At 49.8% G+C, this 21,117-nt stretch overlaps 1 protein-coding gene across 1 annotated transcript; it reads left to right on the forward strand.

Moving 5' to 3' along the window:
* Positions 1-904: 904 nt before the first annotated feature.
* Positions 905-15,136, forward strand: NOB1 (NIN1 (RPN12) binding protein 1 homolog). The gene is made up of 9 exons (XM_029075106.2): positions 905-1,006; positions 3,092-3,224; positions 6,407-6,540; positions 8,298-8,369; positions 8,593-8,724; positions 8,826-9,014; positions 10,810-10,907; positions 12,949-13,093; positions 14,473-15,136. The coding sequence occupies exons 1-9, from the start codon at positions 941-943 to the stop codon at positions 14,740-14,742; spliced, it is 1,239 nt and encodes a 412-aa protein (XP_028930939.1). The 5' UTR covers positions 905-940; the 3' UTR covers positions 14,743-15,136.
* Positions 15,137-21,117: the final 5,981 nt, after the last annotated feature.

Below are 21,117 nucleotides of genomic sequence, written 5' to 3' on the forward strand. Positions count from 1 at the left end.
GTGAAGTGACCTGCCCACAGTCACCCAGCTGCCAAGTGGCAGAGTCGGGATTCGAACCCATGACCTCTGACTCCCCAGCCCGGGCTCTTTCCACTGAGCCACGCTGCTTCCCAAGCGCTTAAGAAATGCCATCATTATTATTATTCAGTGCCTGACATAGTTCGAGTTTAACAAATACCATCTGTAAAAGGGGGATTAAAAAACTGTGAGCCCCACGTGGGACAACCTGATCACCTTGTATCCCCCAGCGCTTAGAACAGTGCTTTGCACATAGTAAGCGCTTAACAAATACCACCATTATGATTAGACTGTAACCCCAAAGGGCAGGGACTGTCTCTATATGTTACCGATTTGTACATTCCAAGCGCTTAGTACGGCGCTCTGCACATAGTAAGCGCTCAATAAATACTATTGAATGAATTTAAAAAAATCGGTGAGGGCGGGGCACCGGCCGAGACTGTGCAGCGGAGAAGGGCAACTGGGCATGCGCGGGGGCGCCGGTGGAGCCTGGGCGGTGGGGGAGGCTCACTGGGCATGCGCCGGGGGGGGGGAGGAGCACTGGGCATGCGCGGGGGCGCTGGTGGAGCCTGGGCGTTGGGGAGGCGCAGTGGGCATGCGCGCAGGGGGGCGGGGAAGGGAGAGAAGGTGAGGAGCACTGAGCATGCGCGGGGGCGCTGGGCTGGGCGGTGGGGAGGCGCACTGGGCATGCGCAGGGGAGGGAGGGAGGGGAGAGAAGGAGAGGAGCACTGAGCATGCGCGGGGGCGCCGGGCTGTGCGGTGGGGAGGCGCACTAGGCATGCGCGGGGGAAGGGAGGGGGGGGGAAGGTGAGGAGCACTGAGCATGCGCGGGGGCGCCGGGCTGTGCGGTGGGGGGCGCACTGAGCATGCGCGGGAGGATGGGGCATACGGAGCATGCGCAGTGCGAGGCTCTGCGCCGAAGATGGCTGCCTTGGTGGAGCACGTAGTGGCGGACGCCGCGGCCTTTCTGCTGAACGTGGCGCTGCAGGTACCGCACTCGGCGGGGGCGGCCGGGCCCCGGAGCCTTTCAGGTTGAAGTTGGGGAAGGGCGTAGGGAGGAACAGCGTGGCTTAGGGGCAGACTCACGGGCTTGGGGGGCGGAGGGCGTGGGTTCGAATCCCGCCCCTTGTCAGCTGGGTGACCCTGGGCAAGTCACTTCACCTCTCTGTGCCTCAGGGGCCTCCTCTGTAAAATGGGGAGGAAGCCTGTGAGCCCCACGTGGCACAACCCGATTCCCTTTTATCTCCCCCAGCGCTTAGAACAGTGCTGTGCACGTAGTAAGCGCCTAACAAATACCAACATTATTATTGTTATCACCCAAGAGAAGGAGCGTGGCTCAGTGGAAAGAGCAGGGGTTTAGGAGTCAGAGGTCGTGGGTTCTAATCCCGACTCCGCCACCTGTCAGTTGGGCAAGTCCCTTCTCGGTGCCTCAGTGACCTCATCTGTAAAATGGGGATGAAGATTGTGAGCCTCTCGTGGGACAACCTGATGACCCTGGATCTCCCCCAGCGCTTAGAACAGTGCTCGGCCCATAGTAAGCGCTTAACAAATACCAACATCATCATTATTATCACCCCAGCGCTTAGAACAGTGTTTGTCCCATAGTAAGCACTTAACAAATACCAACATCATTATTATTATCACCCCAGCGCTTAGAACAGTGCTCGGCCCATAGTAAGCACTTAACAAATACCAACATCATTATTATTATCAACACAGCGCTTAGAACAGTGCTTGGCCCATAGTAAGTGCTTAACAAATACCAACATCATTATTATTATCACCCCAGCGCTTAGAACAGTGCTCGGCCCATAGTAAGCGCTTAACAAATGCCAACATCATTATTATTATCACCCCAGCGCTTAGAACAGTGCTCGGCCCCTAGTAAGCGCTTAAATACCAACATCATTATTATTGTTACTACCCCAGTGCTTAGGACAGTGCTTGGCACATTGTCAACGCTTAACAAATACCAACATTGTTATTACCCCAGCACTTAAACCACTACTGGACACATAGTAAAGCGCTTAACAAATACCGTCACTAAAATTAGACCCTAAGGTGCCACTTGTGGAAAACGGCTCAGTGCGGCGGGGTCTGGGTGCACCCACAGTCCCCGGCCCCTGGAAGAAGAATAATCATAATGTATTTGGTAAGCGCTTCCTGTCAGCCAGGCCCAGTAATAATAATAATGTTGGTATTTGTTAAGCGCCTACTATGTGCAAAGCACTGTTCTAAGCACTGGGGTAGATACAGGGTCATCAGGTTGTCCCACTTGAGGCTCGCAGTCTTCATCCCCATTTTACAGATGAGGGAACTGAGGCACAGAGAAGAGAAGCAGCGTGGCTCAGTGGAAAGAGCCTGGGCTGGGGAGTCAGAGGTCATGGGTTCGAATCTCGGCTCTGCCACTGGTCAGCTGTGTGACTGTGGGCAAGTCACTTAATTTCTCTGTGGCCTGTTACCGCATCTGCAAAATGGGGATTAAGACTGTGAGCCTCACGTGGGACAATCTGATTACCCTGTATCTACCCCAGCGTTTAGAACAGTGCTCTGAAAGAGTAAGCGCTTAACGAATACCAACATTATTACATACACAATTTAGAGAAGCAGCGTGGCCCAGTGGAATGAGTGTGGGCTTGGGAGTCAGAGGTCACGGGTTCGAATCCTGGCTCTGCCACTTGTCAGCTGTGTGATTGTGGGTAAATCACTTCACTTCTCTGTGCCTCAATTCCCTCATCTGTAAAATGGGGATTAAGACTGTGAGCCTCACGTGGGACAACCTGATTACCCTGTATCTACTCCAGCGCTTAGAACAGTGCTCTGCACATAGTAAGCGCTTAACAAATACCAACATTATTATTAAGTGACTTGCCTGGGGTCCCACAGCAGACAAGGGGCAGATCGGGGATTAGAACCCATGACCCTCTGACTCCCAGGCCTGTGCCCTAGCCACTGGGTGTGCTGCTTCCCGTAGAGATCGGGTGGCTGCCAGGAGGAGGAGGACTTCAGGTGGGACCCTCCCCTCAAACATCTCCCCCCACCGACCCTGTCCCCCGGCTCGTGTCTTTCCCAGGATATCGGGAAAACCATCTACACCATCAAAGAAGTGGTCAACGAGATCCGGGACAAAGCTACTAGGAGGCGGCTGGCGGTGCTGCCCTATGAGCTGCACTTCAGAGAGCCGTGCCCAGAGTACGTCAGGCTCGGTGAGTCCCGAACCGGCAAGCGGGCGCCCGCTCTCCCTAGGAGGGGGACGAACTCATTCATCCATTCCATCAGTTAGACCAGAAGCCCATCAGTGGGCAGGGATTGTCTCTATCTGTGCCGAATTGTACATTCCAAGCACTTAGTGCTCTGCACAAAGTAAGCACTCAATAAATACTATTGAATGAATTGTAACTATTGAGCGCTCACTATGTGCGAAGCATTGTACTCAGCGCTTGGGAGTGTACAGTGTAACAACAGACACGCTCCCGCACACAGTTTAGAGGGGGAGACGGACATCAGTAAATAAATTCGGAGAGGACCCACCGACGTTTCCCCTCGTCAGTCAGTCGTATTTATTGAACCGTCACTGTGCACACTTGGGAGAGTTCAATATCACAGAGTTGGTAGGCACATTCCCCTGCCCCCAAAGAGCTTTCACGGATGGTAGGGTCATTTTTGGGTGATCGGCGGTGTCACCCTACACTCGACCAGGCCCTGCTTTTTAAGTATGCGGTATTTGGACCAGAGCCCCTGCACAGCCTACGTGGGCCCCGGGCCAAGATCTGGATACTTGCCCGGTAGAAGAGCCCTGGAAGGGGCTTGCAGCCTGGTGGCTTGTTTTAGGAAGCCTGTAGAGAGGTTTGGACAGTGCTGATTACCTCTGGCAGCATGAGGAATTCTGGGCCCATCTCAGCCCCTTTGGAGTGCCCAAAGCCATATAGCGCCCGTATTTTTCTCACCTCCTCAAAGAGGCCTTCCCAGACTGAGCTTCCCCTTTTTCCTCTGCTCCCTCTCTGCTCCCCCTCTACCCTCCCCTTCACCTCCCCTCAGCTAAGCCCCCTTTCCCTCTGCTCCTTCCCCTCTCCCTTCCCGTCAGCACTGTGCTCATTTGTATATATTTTTATTGCCCTATTTTGTTGACGTGTACATCCCCTTGATTCTATTTATCGTGATTATGTTGTCTTGTTTTTGTCTATCTCCCCCGATTAGACTGTGAGCCCGTCATTGGGCGGGGATGGTCTCTATCTGTTGCCGAACTGTACCTTCCAAGTGGTTAGTATAGTGCTCTGCACATAGTAAGCGCTCAATAAATACTATTGAATGAATGAATTTCAGTGTCTAAACCAGGCATCTACCTAATTCTGGCACTGAAAAGAGGTGGGGACAGAGCAAAATTGTAATCCCCTCTGCCTCTCAATGGGCCACAGAGCTAGAAGGATTACGTCAGCGTGTTTGCTCCCTTAGTAGCAGGGACTGACTTTGCTACTTTGGCTGAAACAAGCCTGAGAAAAGGCATCTCTTTTGTTTTTCATAAGGACTGGAGCCTGGTGAATTCAGGTTTCTTTGTATTATTCATTCATTCATTCAATAGTATTTATTGAGCGCTTACTATGTGCAGAGCACTGTACTAAGCGCTTGGGATGAACAAGTCGGCAACAGATAGAGACAGTCCCTGCCGTTTGACGGGCTTACGGTCTAATCGGGGGAGACGGACAGACAAGAACAATGGCACTAAACAGCGTCAAGGGGAAGAACATCTCGTAAAAACCGATGGCAACTAAACAGAATCAAGGCGATGTACAATTCATTAACAAAATAAATAGGGTAACGAAAATATATACAGTTGAGCGACGAGTACAGTGCTGTGGGGATGGGAAGGGAGAGGTGGAGGAGCAGAGGGAAAAGGGGAAAATGAGGCTTTAGCTGCGGAGAGGTAAAGGGGGGATGGCAGAGGGAGTAGAGGGGGAAGAGGAGCTCAGTCTGGGAACGCCTCTTGGAGGAGGTGATTTTTAAGTAAGGTTTTGAAGAGGGAAAGAGAATCGGTTTGGCGGAGGTGAGGAGGGAGGGCGTTCCGGGACCGCGGGAGGACGTGACCCAGGGGTCGACGGCGGGATAGGCGAGACCGAGGGACGGCGAGGAGGTGGGCGGCGGGAGGAGCGGAGCGTGCGGGGTGGGCGGTAGAAAGAGAGAAGGGAGGAGAGGTAGGAAGGGGCAAGGTGATGGAGAGCCTCGAAGCCTAGAGTGAGGAGTTTTTGTTTGGAGCGGAGGTCGATAGGCAACCACTGGAGTTGTTTAAGAAGGGGAGTGACATGCCCAGATCGTTTCTGCAGGAAGATGAGCCGGGCAGCGGAGTGAAGAATAGACCGGAGCGGGGCGAGAGAGGAGGAAGGGAGGTCAGAGAGAAGGCCGACACAGTAGTCTAGCCGGGATATAACGAGAGCCCGTAATAGTAAGGTAGCCGTTTGGGTGGAGAGGAAAGGGCGGATCTTGGCGATATTGCAGAGGTGAAACCGGCAGGTCTCGGTAACGGATAGGATGTGTGGGGTGAACGAGAGGGACGAGTCAAGGATGACACCGAGATTGCGGGCCTGCGGGACGGGAAGGATGGTCGTGCCATCCACGGTGGTAGAGAAGTCTGGGAGCGGACCGGGTTTGGGAGGGAAGATGAGGAGCTCAGTCTCGCTCATGTTGAGTTTTAGGTGGCGGGCCGACATCCAGGTGGAGACGTCCCGGAGGCAGGAGGAGATGCGAGCCCGAAGGGAGGGGGAGAGGACAGGGGCGGAGATGTAGATCTGCGTGTCATCTGCGTAGAGATGGTAGTCAAAGCCTTGAGAGCGGATGAGTTCACCGAGGGAGTGAGTGTAAATGGAGAACAGAAGAGGGCCAAGAACCGACCCTTGAGGAACTCCAACAGTTAAAGGATGGGAGGGGGAGGAGGCTCCAGCGTAGGAGACCGAGAATGATGGGCCAGAGAGGTAAGAGGAGAACTGGGAGAGGACAGAGTCCGTGAAGCCAAGGTGAGATAAGGTATGGAGGAGGAGGGGATGGTCGACAGTGTCAAAGGCAGCAGAGAGGTCGAGGAGGATCAGAATGGAGTAGGAGCCATTGGATTTGGCAAGAAGGAGGTCACGGGTGACCTTAGAGAGAGCAGTCTCGGTAGAGTGGAGGGGATGGAAGCCAGATTGGAGGGGGTCTAGGAGAGAATGGGAGTTAAGGAATTCTAGGCATCGATTGTAGACGACTCGTTCTAAGATTTTGGAAAGGAAGGGTAGTAGGGAGATAGGACGATAACTGGAGGGGGAAGTGGGGTCAAGAGCGGGTTTTTTTTAGGATGGGGGAGACGTGGGCATATGGCTTGGTGTTCTAAATAACCCTTAAACTGGAAATCTGTTCGTTATAGTGACGGAATTCTCAAAAAAGACTGGAGATTATCCCAGCCTCTCAGCGACAGATCTCCAGGTTCTGGCGCTCACCTACCAGTTGGAAGCAGAATATGTCGGAGTAGCTCACCTAAAGAAAGAACCAGAACGAAAGGTAAAAAAGAATCCTACCTACAAGTGGACTGTAAGGAAATGCTAATGAACTGCTCTTCCTCCTCCAGTTCCCTGTCCCTTTTCAAACAGATTCCGTAATAATGTTGCACTGACCTGAATTTGACTTAATTAAATCAACCAATGGTATTTACTGAGTGTTTACTATGTGCAGAGCACTGTACTAAGTGCTTGGAATGTACAATTCGGCAACAGATAGAGACAATCCCTGCCCAGTGACGGGCTCACAGTCTAAACGGGGGAGACAGCAAAGCAAAACAGAACGAAACAAGACAACATCATCAAGATAAATAGAACCAAGGAGATATACACCTCATTAAAATAAATAGGCTAATAAATAATATATACAAATGGGCACAGTGCTGAGGGGAAGGGGGAAGAGCAGAGGGGAGGAGGAGCAGAGGGAAGGGGGGGGGTTCAGTCTGGGAAAGCCTCCTGGAGGAGGTGAGAGTACAATAGAATCAGTATATGGCTTCTCTGCCCATAACAAGTTTACAGTCTAGAGGGGAGACAGACAGTATGAATAAGTAATTTATATGATTTAAGGATATCTACACAAGGGCTATGGGGTTGGGGCGAAGAGCAGTTGTCCAAAGGTCACAGATCCAAGTGCTTGGCAACACAGGAGAGCAAGCCAGGGAAAAGAGGGTTTAATAGAGAAAACGTGACCTTAATAACGCTTTGGAGGTGGATGGTGTGGTGATCTGGCATATGTGGAGGAGGGGGGACGATGTGGGAAAGGGGTCGGTGGCCAGGCAGATGAGATTGGGGCACAGGAGTAAACTGGTGCTAGAGTGGAGTGTGCAGGCTGAAGTTTAGGGAGGTGAGGTAGGATAGAGCAGGTTGGTTGAGTGCTTTAAAACCAGTGGTGAGGAGTTTCTGTTCGATGCACAGGTGGACGGGCAGTCATTGGAAGTTCTTGAGCAGGGGGGAGACATGGACTGAAAGTTTTCATTGATAAATGATGGGTACAGCAGAGTGAAGTGTGGATTGGAGTGGGGAGAGGCGGTAGTCAGGGCGGGATAGGAAAAGTGCTTGGATCAGCATGGGAGCAGTTTGGATGGAGAGGAAAGAGTGGGTTTTAGCTGTTTTGTGAAGGTTGAACCGACAGCATTTGATGAAAGATTGAGTGTGGGGGTGGAATGAGAGAGATGAGTCGAGGACAAGGCCGCGGTTCTGGGCTTGTGAGCGGGTGGAGGAGTAGTCAAGTTTTGGGGAAGAAATAAGAAATGTTTCACCACCTTTGGTTACGGCTATTGTCGGACCAGAAGCTGCAACCGACGAATGTTTGCTCCCTTCTTAGCAGAAGCTCTCCTTACCAGTTTGTTGACAAGTGCATTTTAGAGTTAATAGTTATGGGATTAAGTGCTTACTATGTGCTAAGTATTGTGCTATGCCCCGAGGGTAGTTAGACAATTGTATTGGACCCAGTCCCTAATCCCACAGGGGGCTCAGAGGGTGAAAGGAAGGAAGGACAGGTGAGGAAACTGAGGCACAGAGAAATTAAGTGACCCAGCAATGTTCTGACTGAAAATCCACGGTTGCTGTTTGGGTCATTACTTTTGGCAAATACTGAATTCGTGAACTGCTCTGCCTGTGGCCATCAATCCCCAGCGGGAGAATTCAGTTGCCGGAAATGACTGTTAGATGAAGTTTTCATCTGAAAAGCTTTAGTGCAGCGTTAGTTGCTCTCCTCATGTTTCTGGGTTTTCTTTATGAACTCTCATTGTGCTTTTTTAGGTTCAGGTGAGCTCGGTGATGCGGCACCCAGAAGCCCCCGTACACGTTGCTGGTTTCCACCTACCTTCCAAGGTAATTTCCACACTGTCATGTGCAAACTCTGCTTTTTCCCTGCCCTTCGACTCCACAGATTGGGGGTCCCAGCTCATTCTTGCAGGTCCTTGCCTGCTCTCAGAGTTTGGAGAAAATGTGGCTCCGTTTGTCCAACTGACTTGCCCTTGGCTCATGAATGATTGCTTTAAAACTTCACATTCTGGAGAACGGTATAAGTCACTTTCTCTCCTGGAAACCTTAGGCCAGAGTTGCGGAGGAAACCCCGGGCCCCAAGACGCTTGCGGCAGAATCGGAGGACCCAGAGTTCAGCTCCTTCCAGTTTTGGAGAAACCCTCTGCCCAGAATTGATGATGATGATCTGTGGGAGCTGCTGGTGAGAGGCAGACTTTTCTGTTCAATTCCCTCGGTACCATACCTTGCTCCCTTCGGCTGCTGCTTTCCCGTGCTGGGTGTTCATTCGCTCCTGAATTTCAGACCGGGGAAGATCGGGACATTTCAGGTGAGGAGGAAGAGGATGGCAGTCTGGACAGGAGATCTGAGGATAGTGACGATGAAGGATGGATAACCCCAAGCAATATTAAGCAGGTGCAACAGGAACTGGGACACTGTGACGTTCCGGACAACGTGCGGGTTGGCTGTGTCACCACAGACTTCGCCATGCAGGTAGGCCTTGCTTGAGCCCACTGACGGGGCCTTTTGAGAGGGTGTAGGTGGGCACTCATGGACTTTGGGTTATGTGCAGATGGGGTCTGGTAATGGCCATCATACTAAGCCTTTGATAATGATGGTATTTGTTAAGTGCTTACTATGTTCAGAGCACTGTTCTAAGCACTGGGATAGATACAGCGTAATCAGGTTGTCCCACGAGGGGCACCCAGTCTTAATCCCCATTTTACAGATGAGATAACTGAGGCCCAGAGAAGTGAAGTGACTTGCCCAAAGTCATACAGCTGACAAGTGGTGGGGCCAGGATTAGAATCCACAACCTCTGACTCCCAATCCCGTGCTCTTTCCACTAAGCGACGCTGTTTTTCTACAGTATAATGGAGTGGGTAGGCCCAAACTTTGCCCACAAGGAACTTAGATTCTAGAGGGATTTTGTTCCCTGTCATATCGTCTTCATCAACGTTTACTGAGTACCTTCGGTATGGAGAGCATAGGCACCTTGGGCCCGTAGAGAAGAAGCCCAAGACCTGGTCCATGCCTTTAAGTGGCTTGCATTGCAAGGAGAGAAGCACACATACTCTGCCAGTAAAGAATGTAAGAATTGGTGAAATAAACGACAAGCGATTGAAGACCGAGGGGATAGCGTGACTGGGACGGCAGGGCGAGTGAAAAGGAATACCTCAGAGGAGGCAGCTTGGTAGGAGGGTTTAGCCCGGTTGTTGGTCAGGAGAAAAGAGAATGGCTGCAGGACTGTGATTCGGGTCCTGCAGGCCGAAGCCATGTCACCATCGGTGAAGCTTTCTAACCGAGGAACTCGGACATTATGTGAAATGGGTAGGCCCAGCGGGAGTCCTGAAAATAATCTGACCGGCCTGGGTGGCCAGGGCAGTTCTGTGCTTGGGTCCTGGCACTGTGCTATTTTCACTTCAGCTGCCAAAGGTCCTCCAGTGAAAGGCCTTTGCGAGCGTTCTGCAGCGTTTTGCCCCCTTGCCCGTCTTCTGGCTCAATACACTCTGTGCCCTACTCAGAACCAACTGGCAGGGAAGAGAGAATTCATGTGGTACCAAGTAACTCACTAGCATTCCTTTGTGCCGGTTCTCGGTCCCAGAGCCCCAAGACCAGAGCTCACCTCTCATTCCTTCAGAGAGACACCATCGTCATTGTAAAAGGGTTTGGGAGTCCAGGGGGACGTTCCAAGATGACAAAAATAATAATAGTATTTAAGTGCTCCCTATGTGCCAGACGCTGTTCCAGAAATTAGGGAAACGACTTAAGCAGTGGGTCGGCGGTGGCAAAGTCAAGAGCGAGGGACATGTAGGGTGAATTGTGTAGGAGAGCAGGAGCTCGGGTGTAGTGGGAGAAATGGGCAGCAGCTAAGGTGAAACCAACCTTTTTCCTCTTGCTATAAAATGTTTCACTGCCACGTTTATGCTGTTTGGGAATTAGAGTAATTGTTTTCTTGTATGAATAAATAGTACCAACCTTCCAATTGTAATGATTGATTTTTCATGAGCGAGAACAAGAGCTGTCACCTCCAGACAGGATTTGGGGCAAGTGATTCCCTGTCCCCATTCAGGTGTCTGATGAATCTAATAGTCGATTAGAGCACTTTGAACAGGGCTTGACCCATAGCACTTAACAAATAACACTAAAAAAAAAAAAGTTAAAAAAAACCTGTGTGAGCAGTGCTTTGCCACATCAATTGATTCATAGGTCAAAAGACAGCGTGCTTGATGAAGCCGTCCGGTTCTCAAAGAACTTTTGCATTTTTGTTTTTGACCTTCGCCTTCAGAATGTTTTGCTCCAGCTGGGGCTCCATGTGCTGGCAGTGAATGGGATGTTGATTCGGGAGGCCAGAAGCTACATACTGCGATGTCATGGCTGTTTTAAGTATGTATAAACTACTGTATTTTGCCTCCTTTGGGAAAAGGGCCCCTCTCTTCTGAAATCATTGTCATAAAATCTCACTCAGATGTTGTCCCTGATCCCTCCTCATTATTGCGAGTCAACTTGGCTGATGAAGCTTTGTGTTCCCTCTGAATAGGTCAGGTACACGACAATTCCTTAGAAAATAGGTGCAGCTCAGTCATCCGGGACCCTGCCTCCCCAAACTCTACCTGCCAGTGGAGTCTGGACTGGAAAGAGCTTCCCTGTGTCCGGGGACTAGCTTAATAAGGGAGATGTGCGTTTCGAGCAAGAAAAGATTGGACCAACCTTGGGAGAACTCATTGAATCAAGTGTTTGTATGGAAGGACACTTGGGGACAAAGTCTGAGAGGAATCTTGCGGTAAAAAGCAATTCTCAAGAGGAAAGGAATGACGGTGATAAAGAAAATGGGTTGAGCTTGAAGGTGGATTGAAAGTTGGAAGTTTAGGTTCTACCTCTGGGCAGCCGAGCTGCAGTTTCACCTGCAGGGTCTTCTGTCCCCTCGGCACCTGTTATTTTAAACTGGTTGCTTACAGTATTTGAGTGCCTACTAGATGCAGAGCGTTGTAGGCTATTTACGGAAGCAGAGGAACTAAGACAGTCCTTGCCCTCAGGGAGAGTGAGGAGAAGCAGACATAAATCAACAAATATAGATACTCTGATATATATACTGATCAAATATACTCTGATCTCGCAATCGCAGGAGAGGGTTTCGTGACCTTGGTGTAGAATGGTGTAGCTCCCCTTCTCTCTCTACTCCCTCTACTGCCCCCCTTCACCTCTCCGCAGCTAAATCCTCTTTTCCCCCCATTTCCCTCTGCTCCTCCCCCCTCCCTTCCCATCCCCTCAGCACTGTACTCGTCTGCTCAACTGTATATATTTTCATTACCCTATTTATTTTGTTAATGTAATGTACATCGCCTTGATTCTATTTGCTATTGTTTTAATGAGATGTTCATCCCCTTGATTCTATTTATTCTTGATTCTATTTATTGCTATTGTTCTTGTCTGTCCGTCTCCCCCGATTAGACTATAAACCCGTCAAAGGGCAGGGACTGTCTCTGTTACCGATTTGTACATTCCAAGCGCTTAGTACAGTGCTCTGCACATAGTAAGCGCTCAGTAAATACTATTGAAAATGAACAGACTCAAGAGAATGAGCCGAGAGAGCAGGAAAGGGCGGAAAGTGGTTGCCCGCCCCTTCACCCCAGTGGGGTACGAGTGACAGACAGCCCCGAGCCGTTCGAACCCGGTACCTTTATTTGCGAGCATTTCCACGTTCCACTCGACCGCAACTCTTCCAGCGCGCGCACCCAAAATCCTACCCAATCCCCTTGCGTTGCCCTTATTCCAGCCCCCAGTCAGAACCCAGTTCTAAGGAGTGGTCCATTTAAGGTAACATAAATGACACGTTGCTCCAAATTTAAAATGATTGCTCTCCCACAGGAAGGAGATAAAAAGGAGACAGGATGTCTAATACAATATTGGAAGGAGATAGAACAGAGACAGGGTGGTCAATCGTCTAGTACAATAGAGGAAGAATAAACAGACGCGAGTGGATATGTACATCTTTAACAGATTAGCATGTAAGAGCACTGAAATGGCTGAGACTAGAATGACCAGTTAAGTGAAGGATTAATCAGGGACTGCCTCTTGGAGGAGGTGGCTTTTTAGAAGGGTTTTGAAGAGGAGGACGAGGTATGGCCGAACTGATCGGGGAGGGCATTTAAAGCATGGGGAAGGGCGGAGGTGAGGAGGAAACAGGTGAGGCATGACTAGAAAGTTGGTGTGGGAGGAGTAGAGTCCCACATGGTACCTGTGAAGAAAGTTGAATTACCCACCTCGTAATTTAGCAGGGAGAACCCATGGGGCGGGTGGAGGAAAGGCTGTTCTCCTTCAGCTGCTCAGTCTTCCTCTGAGACGTGAGCGAGCTGAAAAGGATGACATGGAGCTGTGGATGAGATCTGTTGCTTATGCCTCAAGCATTTCCTCCTCTCTTCTCTAGGACAACGTCTGACATGAACAAAATCTTCTGTGCACACTGCGGTAACAAGACTCTGAAAAAAGTCGCAGTGACCATCAGCGATAACGGCAACCTTCACATGCATTTCTCCCGCAACCCCAAGGTGCTGAGTGCCCGCGGGCTCCGGGTAAGAGGCCGATTCCTTGTTTATCCCAGCAAAGCAGGGCCTGCGGTTTGGTTGGGGGGTAGGTACCCCAAGAAAGAAGCACTCCTTGCAGCAGAATTTAAAATGAGAGGAAAGGACAAGCAGAACAAAACAAACCAGCCACAACTCCAAATGGTTTCCAGATGAGCTCCGTACCATTCAGCCAGATCAGGCGGCACTTGGCAATTTGAATGAGAAATTCTGACTCGATTTCTCAACCAGTCAGCTTTCATAACAGCTATTAATATTCCCTGGAAGTCTGCCTCTGCCCGTCTCATCCGCCCCTTTCCGAAAGCATACGCTTCCGGACCTTTCTTCAGCTTAGCTGTGAAAACAGTGAATGAGTTTTCAACACCCTACTCCCTCAGCAGCCTAAACACTTCCAGGGTATAAAATAACCCTGTGCCCTCTCGTAAGAGAAGACTATGAGCATAAAGGGCACTTTCATACCGCAGCTTAATATGAGAAAACTTTTTTGCTTTCTGGTTACTTAAGATTCTAGAATTTGGTAAAATACAGCTGTTCTTTAAGGATAAGAGGCAGAATGGGACAGAACAAGTAGGGGGTTGGATTTATCGAGTGTTCAGTGCTTAGGTTGCCCTGGCTTTCCCGTGTGGCGGCTTAAGAGGGAGAGAGGGCTGTTGCGATGTTGGGGGATTTATTTTTCTTTGCCAGAGTGATGAACCTGGGTAGTCGTTTTGTGGGGAAGTGTTGGGAGGTCTATCTTTGTGGCTGTGAAATCTTGTTTGATGAAGAGTTGAGAGAGTATGGTTGGATTAGTGCCTTGGGCCTTGTATCTGATACCTCCAAGACAAGACTCTGTTAACTTTTTTTTATGGTTTTTGAGCGCTTACTATGTGCCAGGCACTGTTCTGTGCGCCGGGGTAGGTACAGGTAATCAAGCTGGACACAATCCATGTCCCACATGGGGCTCACAGTCATAATCCCCATTTTTTCAGTGGGGTAACTGAAGCACAGAGAAGTGAAGCAGCTTGCCCTAGGTCACACAACAGACAAGAGGTGGACCCAGGACTAGAACCCAGGTCCTTTCGAGTCCCAGGCCCCTGCTCTATCCACTAGACATGCTGCTTTACTTCTCATTAAAAGAGTTGAGCCACAGTCCTGATGCGCATCTAGCCACAGGGCTACTTGTCCCCATTGTGGAGCACGTGGGTAATCCAGGAATGAGACTAATAGTTCAAGCTACAGATAGCCACAGCCGACACAGGGTCCACATAAACCACATTCACCAACGGGCTCGGCCCTAGCCACGGGTCATCCCCAACTCAGGCCGGGCAGTGCCGCGTGGTTATGCCGTCCCCCCTATATTCTTAACGTCCCCTTGGTTCCCCGTCTTGCAGTATTCGCTTCCTGCGCCCAAAGGCGGAAAACACTCCAACAACCCCCATCTAGCGGAGGACCAGCGCTTCCCCCAGCAGCGGTTATCCCGAAAGGCCCGACAGAAAACCAACGTCTTCGACCCCGCGTACCTCGCTGGCGTGTCTCCCTTCGCCGAGAATGACGTCTACAGCCGGGCGGCCACGCTCCAGATCCGGGATGGGTCACTGGGGGCAGGCCGAAAGCGCCTCAACCCCAATGCGGCAACAAAGAAGTTTGTGAAGCGGAGGTGATCGGAGGAGGGAAGGCCTGAGACGGAGTGATGGGATCACGGCTGGAGATTCCCCCCTCAACCGCCTGGCAGTGTGGAGCTCTGGGAAGAAACCACTAAGACTAGCCAGGGGAGCGTCTCTTACCGGTAGCCTTTCCACGTGATGTAGGATTTCCCCAGCCGTCAGCTAGAGTGGAACTGAATATAGGGATTTGCTTCTAGAAGACTGTATATGACAGCAGGGAGTCACCCCTTGGCAGAAAAGGGGGGCTCTGAAGTACTGAGGAGTTAACATTAAATGGGGCTAACAAAGATAAGTAATATTTTGAAGCACCTTTCCAATCCAGTCCCTCCCCTCCACCTTTTAAGAGGGGAATGTCGCATCCTTTTTTCTAATAAATGTGGCTGTTAACTTATGGGCTTGCTTTTGTTTAAGAGTGATCCAGACCCTCAGGACAACGGTAAAACAAATTTGTAGCCCAGAAATAATCACCGTTATTGTTTAAATAGTCGGGACCCAAGCAGATGCCAGGGAACACTGTATTTAGAGGTGGCTAGGAAGGTAGGGGCCCCTTTTTTTTTTAGAAGCTTCAAGGTGTAGCTAACTATTGGATTCTGTACTACTGCTTCACTGGGATAACCAATTTCAATGACTGGAGGGAAAAACAAGGTTTCATCTTGCCTTCTTCCTGCCTTTCTACATCTTTTAATAGGGTAGATGGAGCAGGTGATAGTTAACACTCCACCTTCCCACTCTAAAAGATCCCACAAATTGCTGCTGTACCACTCTGCCAGGGACCCAATCATTTCAAGGTAGAAGAGGAGCCAAGTGAACTCCAGCCTCTCTGGGCTCGGACGGCACCGTCCCCGCAACTTTTATCACGGGCTTCCAAGTGTGGGGAAGTGTCTCGGCGAAGACGTGGTTGGCAGGCAGGGTCCCGTGGGTGTGAGCGGAAGCTCCGGAGCCTAGCAGTGAAAGTGGGAAAGCTGCTCCGGCTGGTGCCTGGTAAGGGAAGTGTAAAGGGAGAGGACTGTCATAGGTTAGAGGTGAAATTCTGCTACTCGGCTGTTACCCTTCTGCCCGCACCCTTTCACGTCCCTCTTCCGTTGCTGTCACCTTTCTAGGGATCCAGGGAAGAGCTGAGCACCTCGCAGCTCTACTTGCCTTGATTTTTTTTTTCTACTTCCCAGCAACTCCTGGTTTTACCCCCTTTGCCTGGGTAAACTAAGTGAGGGGGGCAGGGCCAGTGGATTTTTTAATACAGGTAACAGAACCGTAACCTCCTGAGTTCCCTGTGCTCCTCTCAGGATCGCACCCGGAGTTTGTAATACTCTACCAGTCTCGGCTATGGAGAGAGAAGCATATCCATTCCTAGCTTGGGCGATGGCTAGCGAGTGGAAGGCCATCTCGTACAAGTCAGAACTCACCTGTGCTGGGGAACGGCGGCACGGGGGAGAGTCGAGGGCGGAGACTCGTTCACTGCGTGGAAGAAGACACGGTAAACCACTTGTGTATTTTTATGAAGAAAACCACGGATACGCTACCAGAATCATCGCAGATGGAGAGTGGGGAGTTCTGGGAGAGATGTGTCCATGGAGTCACTGTGGGTCAGAGACGACTGGACAGTATAAGACAAGGCAACGGAACTCTACCACTGACTCTCGTCTACACATCTTGTCACCCTCAGTGACCACGTTTTAGTGGAAAGCCAAGTGCCTAAAACGGGAAATCCACAAAGAAAACTTTTAGTGACTGATTAGGGTTTGTTATTTTTTCCCCTGTGGTATTTAAGTGCTTACTATGTGCCACTCACTGTACTAAGCACTGGTGTAGATATAAACTAATCAGGTTGGACACAGTCCATTTCCCACGTGGGCTTCACAGTCTTAATCTCTGTTTTACAGATGAGGTAATTGAGGCACAGAGAAGTGAAGTGACTTGCCCAAGGTCACATAGATAATGGCGTAATGGATAGAGCATGGGCCTGGGAGTCAGAAGGTCATGGGTTCTAATGCCACTCTGCCACTTGTCTGCTGTGGGACCTTGGACAAGTCGCTTCACTTCTCTGTGCCTCAGTTAACTCATCTGTAAAATGGGGATCGATTGAGACTGTGAGCCCCAAGTGGGACAGGGACCGTGTCCAACTCGATTTGCTTGTATCTACCCCAGCGTCTAGTATAGCGCCTGGCACAGATGAGCGCTTAACGAATACTATTATTCTGACTACCAGGCCCGTGCTCTATTCGCTAGGCCATGCTGCTTCTCTGTGGGGATATGAGTACCTGAATGCTTGGTGATGTGGAAGTGCTGAGGGGGAGATGGGGAATGGGAAGAGGAGAGATTAATCAGAGAAGATCTCTTGAAGGAGGTGTGATTTTCAGAAGACTTCGAAAATGTGGAGAGCTGCAAGATGTAAAAGGAGGAGAGAGTTCCCAGCAGGAAAAAGGGAGGGAGCAAAAACTTGCCAAGGAAGAAAAAAGGAGCACCTCATAAATCATAGTCAATCAATCAGTGTTATTTTTCAGTGTTTACTTTGTGCCAAACACTCTATTAAGTGCTTAGATGAGTGCAATAGAGCTGGTAGGATCCCTGCCCTCAAGAAGCTTACTATCTCCATGTCCAAAACAGAACTCCTTATCTTCCCACTCAAACCCTGACCCTCCTATCACTATAGACAGCACCACCATCCTCCTTATCGCCCAAGCCTTTAACCTTAGTGTTATCTTTGACTCATGTCTTATTCGACACACATGCGATCTCTCATTCTCAATCTCTTTCTGACTCTGCCTCCCACCCCCTAACTGGGTGTCCCTCAAGGTTCAGTTCAGGGCCCTCTTCTATTCTCCATCTCCCCACTCCCTTAGAGAACTCATGTGGCTTCCACTACCATCTCTGAGGGTGATTCCCAAATCTACAACTCCAGTCCTGACCTCTCTCTGCAGTCTCACATTTCCTCCTGCCTTCAAGACATCTCTACTAGATGTCCTGTCGCCACCTCAAACTTACCATGTCCAAAGCAGAACTCTTTCCACCCAAACCCTGTCCTCCCCCTGATTTTTCTATCACTGTAGACAGCATCACCATCCTTCCTGGCCTACAAGCCCATAACCTTGGCATTATCCTTGACCCCCTCTCATTCAATCCACATATTCAATATATCATGTGGGTTCAACCTTCACAACATGGCTAAAATCCCTTTCTTCTCCATTAATCCAAGCACTCATCCTATCCCACTCCTACTGCATCAGCCTCCTCGCCGACCTCCATGCCTCCTGTCTCTTCCCATTCCAGTCCATGCTTCACTCTACTGTTCACCTCATTTTTCTACAAAAGCATTCAGTTCATCTTTCCCCGTTCCTCAAGAAGCTCTAGTGGTTGCTCATCCGCCTCTGCATCAGACGGAAACTTCATAACACCAGCTTTAAAGCAGTCCATCACCTAGCCCCCTCCCACCTCACCTCTCTACTCTTCTATTACAACCCAGCCCGCACACTTCAGTCCTCTAATCCCAACCTATTCACTGTACCTCCACCTGGTCTGTCTTTCCGGCGACCTCTCGTCCACATCCTGCCTTGAACGCCTGGCCTGGCCTTGCCTGGCCTTGAACACCTTCTCTTTTCACATCTGACTATTTACTCTCTCCACCTTCAAATCCTTATCGAAGGCACATCTCCAAAAGACCTTCCCTGCCTAAACCCTCATTTCCTTTTCCCACTCTCTTCTGCATCGCCCCGCTTTGTTCCCTTTATTCACCACCCCGCCCCCCAACCCCATACACTTATGAAGAGATCCGTATTCATTTATATTAATGTCCATCTCCCCCTCTAGACTGTAAGCTCAAGTGGGTAGGAAATGTGTGTTATGTTGTGCTGTACTCTCCCAAGGCCTTAGCACAGTGTCCTGCACACAGTAAGCGCTCGATAAATATAATTGATGGCTATCTCTAATTTATTTACGTTAATGTCTCTAAATTGTAAGCTCACGAGGACAGGGTACATGTCTGCCAACTCTTTTGTATTGTTATATTGTATTCTCCCAAGCATTTAGTACAGTGCTCTGAACACAGTAAGGGCTCAATAAATACCATTGATTAATTGATTGGGAAGATGGACATTAATAATAATGATAATAATAATTAGGACATTTGTTTAGCACTTACTATGTGACAGGCACTGTACTAAACGCTGGGGTAGATATAGGCGAATCGGGTTGGACACGGTCCCCGTCCCACGTGGGGCTCACGGTCTCGATCCCCGTTTTACAGATGAGGGAACTGAGGCCCAGAGAAGTGAAGTGACTTGCCCGAGGTCTCATAGCAGACAAGTGGCAGAGCATAACCTTCCGACTCCGGGCCCATGCTCTATCCACTACGCCACGCTCCTTCTGCCAAAGATATGTACGGAAGTGCTGAGGTGGTTGGGAAGGGATGAGTATCAAAATGCGTAGCGGGGGTTACGGACCCAAATACCTAGATGACACAGAAAGCAGGGAAAGTAGGGTGGGGGGGAACATTAGTTGGGGGTTAAATATGCTAATTTATTTATGTTACCGATCTCTGATCGAGTACCCAAATCTGAGTAACTGGAGTAAAAGTGGTGTAACCTAATCTCTCGATTCAGGAACCTATCCCCCCATCTACATAATGGCTCCTACAAGAAAATTGGTTTTGACCTAAGTTGCAGTTTTCAGGAAGCAATCGGTTGAAAATTTGGAGGGCCACCTGAAAAGTCTCATGAACTTTAGGCCAAAGATAATGGCAAGGGAAAGTGGTTCTTTTGTGCCGGGCTGCTTGTGGAAATAGTTAAAATCAACGATTGCTCTCAGCTTTCTGGACAGCAGTTCCCCAAGGTGATGAATTCACGCCCAAGGCTAGATCTTTGCCTATGTTCAAGTTCCTTCTCTCTCGATTAAATATCAAACGTACAGGCTGCCGGGCCAGTCCTGAATGTAGTCCTTAAAATCTCTAAATGAAGTCCCTCCATCTATCAGTGTAAAAATCCGTATTCTGGCTTTGTGATAAAACAGGAATATGTTACTGTGAATGAGCTCTAGGAAGGTAGTAAAGGAAGCATTTCAGATAAGGGATTCTTTCGATCCCCACTGTTTTGAATGAATTGCAGTCTTGCATGCCTCTTCCCGCAGACATCTCTGCGTGGATGTCCCACCATGCAGCACTTTAAGCTCAATATCTTTAAAACTGAGTCCTATCTTTCCTCCCAATTCCCCTCCACCTATTTTTTTCTATTTTCACACCGCTTCTGTCTCACAAGCCCACGGCTTTGGCATTATCCTTGACACCTCCTTCTCTTTCAGACCTTATATTTAATCTAAATATAAATCTCCTTTGTTTTTTCCCTGCCACATTTCCCAGCTCTGCCCCTCTCTCTCCGATCCAGATAGGCACCATCCCAGATTCGGGAACTTGTCAGATGCCAATTTGACTCCTGTGTCAGTTTCCTCGCCATCTCCCCGCTTCCAGGCTCTCTCCTCGTAAGTCCATACTTCCCGCCGCCGGTCCGAACGTTTTTCTAAAACACGCCACACACATCTCCCCACGCCTCCGAAACCTTCACTGATTATCCGTTCCTCTCCACAACGAGGAGAAAACCGACCACTGGATTCAGGGCTCTCGATCAGCTCTCTCCCTCTTATCGATTCCGGCCCACACTCATCATTCCTCTCAAGCTCCCCTACTCGCTGCCATCGTTCTGGCCTCTCCCTCCTCCGATCCTTTGCTCCACACCCTTCCTCCCACCTAGAACTCGATTAGACTGTGAGCCCGTCAATGGCAGGGATGGTCTCTATCTGTTGCCGAATTGTACATTCCAAGCGCTTAGTACAGTGCTCTGCACATAGTAAGCCCTCAATAAATACTATTGAATGAATGAACTCCCTTCTCCTTCAAATCTGCCGGACCACAGCTCTCTCGGTCTTCAAAGCCCTCCTGAAATCACACCTCTGGGAAGCCTTCCCTGATTAATTTTCCTAGGTAACATCCCCACAACCACTAGCTTAGAGAAGCAGCGTAGCCCAGTGGATAGAGCCTGGCCCTGGGAGTCGGAAGGACCTGGGTTCTAATCCCGGCCCCGCCTTTTGTTTGCTGTAAACTTGGGCAAGTCGCTAGCAGCGTAAGAGCCTGGGCTGGGGAGTCAGAGGGCATGAGTTGAATCCCGGCTCTGCCACTTGTCAGCTTTGTGACTGTGGGCAAGTCACTTCACTTCTCTGGGCCTCAGTTTACCTCATCCATAAATTGGGATAAAGACTGTGAGCCTCTCGTGGGACAACCAGTTACCCTGTATCTACCCCAGCTCTTAGAACAGTGCTCTGCACAGAGTAAGCACTTAAATACCAACATTATTATTATTATTATTAACTTCTCTGCCTCAGTTATCTATA

The sequence above is a fragment of the Ornithorhynchus anatinus genome, chromosome 11 (assembly GCF_004115215.2).
Source record: "Ornithorhynchus anatinus isolate Pmale09 chromosome 11, mOrnAna1.pri.v4, whole genome shotgun sequence".
NCBI lineage: Eukaryota > Metazoa > Chordata > Mammalia > Monotremata > Ornithorhynchidae > Ornithorhynchus > Ornithorhynchus anatinus.